The sequence below is a fragment of the Rhinichthys klamathensis genome, unplaced genomic scaffold (genome assembly GCF_029890125.1).
Source record: "Rhinichthys klamathensis goyatoka isolate OS25496 unplaced genomic scaffold, OSU_Roscu_1.1 h1tg000275l_1, whole genome shotgun sequence".
NCBI classification, from domain to species: Eukaryota; Metazoa; Chordata; class Actinopteri; order Cypriniformes; family Leuciscidae; genus Rhinichthys; species Rhinichthys klamathensis.
The window spans coordinates 335790-340195 of NW_026606794.1; the positions used below are offsets into that span (position 1 = coordinate 335790).

At 34.4% G+C, this 4406-nt stretch overlaps 1 protein-coding gene across 1 annotated transcript; it reads right to left on the minus strand.

Moving 5' to 3' along the window:
- Window positions 1-1260: 1260 nt before the first annotated feature.
- Window positions 1261-3127, minus strand: si:dkey-183c6.9 (E3 ubiquitin/ISG15 ligase TRIM25). The gene is given in 6 exon segments (XM_056268542.1): window positions 1261-1311; window positions 2096-2467; window positions 2469-2583; window positions 2585-2795; window positions 2798-2999; window positions 3002-3127. Coding segments are annotated over 6 exon segments (1077 nt in total).
- Between the last annotated feature and the right edge of the window lie 1279 nt (window positions 3128-4406).

The following is a 4406-nucleotide window of genomic DNA, read 5'->3' on the forward strand; positions in this document are numbered from 1 at the left end:
CAGTCGCTAATGGCCAACTCAACACTGCCTCTCAAATGATGAACTCTTGTAAGGAAAATGTCAAGAGTTTGTACATTTCCAACTAGACTGTGTTTTTTGATTTGTGAAAGACACAGTGAGTTAGATCGAGGATAAGTTCCCCAGCATTTAACCTGCTAATGTCACGCAGTTTGAGAATGACTTTGAGAATTTGTTTTACTCTTAAAAAAAGGTTCCGAAAGGTTTTCGCAGTGATGCCATTACAGAACCATTTTTGGTTCCCCATATAGAACCTTTCACAGAACAGTTCTTAAAAGCACATTTTTTCTTTGTGTGAAACACTTTTTAATAATCTGAAGAATTTTTTTCCACTATAAAGAACATTTTGTGCAGTGGAAAGGTTCTGTGGATGTTTAAGGTTCTTCACAGAACTAAAGTTGCCAAAAAAGAACCTTTATTGGTGGTGAATTGGGGTTCCTGAAGAAGTGTGAATTGAAATAGTGTCCTTAGCTTTTCAAGCAATAATGAATTTATTTTAAACATGCTAATTGATTTTAACATTGATCACACGAGAAGTAAGAGTTGATATCTGAGTACATTCATCAAAAGCTGCTGATTTTCTTGTTTCACTTCAAATATTCAGAACGTTTTGTTACAAATGTAATAAGATCTCTCTCTCTGTCTTCACTATGAGTCTGTAAGTTAAAACCCTCTAAGAGTTTCTTTATATACACAGAAACTGACCTTTGGATTCAGTTTGCAGTATTTTCATGGTGCATGTTAATATATTACTAATGAAATTATATTTGCTAGGATAAAGAGATGTTTATGATGGTTCATTTGTGACCTTTATTCTTTACTTGCACAACTCGTTAACTGATATAGCCACTTTTTTTTTCATCCTCCCTTTTTGTTCCATGGGGAATCATGACTTACGTCTGACTTTATTATTAACAAGGTTAAATTAAAAAAATTAAAAAGTATGTTCATTTAATTGACTTGACTACAACAGTCTTTATTATCATCTTCAGTTCTTCAAGTTTTCAGCAATAATCATTATTGTTGTACTTTGATGTACAACAAATACGTCAAAAGAAACAAAAGTAACATGCTGGTGTAAAGTTTGACACAACAAATATCACGCACAGTTGTTAAAATTCTCTTCCACTGTGTCTATGAAGAAGAATCGTCAGTTGACTTTCCACATCATCCTACAGTAACACATCTTGTCTAATTATATGCATGACAGAAATACCTCACAGAATATTTTTGAATATCATCTTAAGAAAGGAATTCTTCATCCAGAAGATGGATGATGAGGAGTCCAGGATGCTAAAAGAAAAAAAAAAAAAAATTATTTATCTTTGTTTATTGAAGTTGGAATAGACTCATCTCCTCCCTAATCACTTAGAACTTAAGCATTTGGGTACATTGATGACATTTGGGAACTATGATTTAGTATGCATTTACATAAAATAATTACAATTCTACATGAGAACTTGCTTTAAAATAAGATTAAATGAGTGCTTAAGCTTTAAAAATATATATTTTTACAAGTAACAAAAAACAGGTTACTGCATGAAAACTTTTATTTAATTAAAAATATCATTCATAATATGTAAACAAAACAATTAACAAGAATAGAAAATAAAAAAACTATACGTTGCAATGATCCTTTTACATTTTCATCTCTGATTATTGTTTGAGCACACAGAGTATTTCTGTATATTATGAACTGCCATCTGCACCATATAGGTCATTTTGTCTCGTGTTTCTTTTGGTTTGTGGAGTTATGTTTTCCAAGGCAAAAAAAGGGGCAAAGTCTGTCGTTGTACGTATTTGTTTTGAGTTCACACAGTAAACAACCTTTGGTTGGTTTGTTTCTGCTGTAAAAGGTTAGCAGCTGTGAAATGTAGTCCCAGGTCGCTTCTTTCTTCCATGCACTGTTGGCCGGGAATTCATGTGGCACATGTACTTCAGATCTAAACCTAAACCTGTTGTGATTCTGTAATTTCACTCTGTGTAATCTTACGCTCTTCTGTAATATATTGCTCTTTTCTTCATATGTGTTTTCAAAAAAAGAGAGATTATTATTGATTTTCTTCAATCCGTATACCTCTGAATAATATCTGTTAGTGGCTGAGGTGTCACAAAGACCAATGGTCCAGTCAAAATGTTCGGAGAGTTGGAAGAACCAGCGCATGTCTGTTCGAAAATGTTGCAGGCAGCGAACAATGTGATTCTCGGCCAGTTTCGTGGCAGAGGAGTTGAAGCACAGTGTTTTAAGATCTTTAGACAGAGTCATCCCGGGCCCTAGAGTCAGAGGGTCAAAGGTCAGCTCCGAGACCACTTTTGCTTCATTTTGTGCAAATGAGTGATATTCATGGTCAGCAACAGCAAGAAACTTTTCCTGGAGTTTATCCTCCTGCTTCTTAATAATTGGTCCAGTCTTTTTGATATTTTCAATTAATTTAGTGCGATCGGGTTCTGATTCCCTGTTTCAGATCCACTATGTGAGCGTCCATCATAGCTTTCTGTACACTGGCAAATTTCTGCAAGAAGCTGAAATGATCCCTTTCCTCCAGCTGAACTGAACTGAACTTTCAGAAGTGTCCCCAGTCTGGCTGATACTGAGGTCTCTAAACTTGTAAAGACCAGATCCTTCAGGGCAAATCCGGTCTCCATGAGCTGACTAACACAGTCCTCCAGAGTCTGTATTTGGTCTTTATGCCACATTTCCAGCTTCTTTGCCTGGTTCTGCCTCTGAGCCAGAGTCTCTAACTCTTCTTTCAGTTGATCCACCAGCTCCAGATGGCAGTCTGTAGCGTCTTCATGTTATGCAGACAATGTCCTTTCTCGATGACACAAGACATGCACACCAATACACGATCATCCAGGCAGTAGTATTCCACTAGCTTGTCGTGAGCTGAGCATTTGCTGGCCATTTGACTAGAGGAACCTGATTCTGGGTTAGTCAGCGGATGGGTTTGCAGCAGCACTGGAGTGGTCAGGTGGGTCTGTATAGGTGCTGAACACACATAGAGATTTCAGACTTTAAGCAGGTCTTCAGTGCCGGAGTTTTCACCTCCACACATAAATCACAGCTCACAAATAAGAGTTTCTCTGGAACTTTATGTGTGGCCGACATACTTGCTGCTGATCTTCTCGTTTTCACTTCAAATATTCAGAATGTTTTCTCTCTTTGTCACTCTCTGTCTTCACATATGACTATGAGTCTGTTGAAACCCTAAGACTCTCTTTATATACAGAAACTGACCTTTGGTTTCTATTTACAGTATTTTTATGGTGCCTGTTAATATATTACTAATAAAATGATATTTAGGATACAGAGATGTTTATGATGGTTCATGTAACCTTTAATCTTTTACTATATGGACAACACATTTACTGACATAGCCAAAATTTTCATTTTATCCTCCCATTTATTTGATCCATTACTAATGTCTGACTTAATTATTAACAAGGTTGAATTTAAAATGTATATTAAAAAAAACTGACTTGACTAACAGTCTTAATATCAACTTTAGTTCTTACTAAGTTTTCTGCGATAATCATTATTGTTCTACATTGATGTACTTGCTAAACCAGTACAAATTGAATGGCAAGATTTAGCTATGTTTTAAATCTTACAGATGTTTTTTCAAGTGTTTCAAGATCAAATTGAGACAATTTACCTTTCCAGTAAATGGAAAGCCTTTCACTGCTGATTAGAAGAAAACGGTAAGACTGAATCAGTATCAATAAATGATAATATCTTAATTAACATTTTGATTGTATATAAGGTAAGGTAAGGTAATTTATTTATAAAGCACAATTAAAAACAACGGGTAGTTGACCAATGTGCTGTACAATTTTTGAAAACATGCCAAGGGCATAAGTTCAGAGTCAGACACACTAGTAAAATTGAATAAAATAAATAATTTCATCATTTATTTGATCAAAATACATGTCAATTCCATAACAAAGCACATCAATTTCTGAATAAAAAAGAGAAAGAATTTTTATTTTATTGTAGAATTGACTTGTCATTTCTACTTCTCAAAAGTAATGTCAAGTGAAGTCCATGTACAATCACATTGACACACACACACACACACACACCTTTTTGTTTATGGCTTTAATATCAAGCAAATTATAAATGCTAGACTAATATCTAATCCTAAAGAAACCATTGTTAAAATGTATTTGTTAACAGTGTTTGTAAACGAGGACATCCCTGAAATAATTTGTTTTATGATTAAACATAACCTGTTCTTATTTTTTTACTTATCTTATTATATTTGTATGTGTGCAAATGTGTGTATGCTATACTGTTACTAATGTTTTGGAAATGTAAAGCTATTTTACCATCTCAATAAAACTTCTTGAATCAGAAAAGAGAAAGCGGCTGTCGATGAACTTTTATT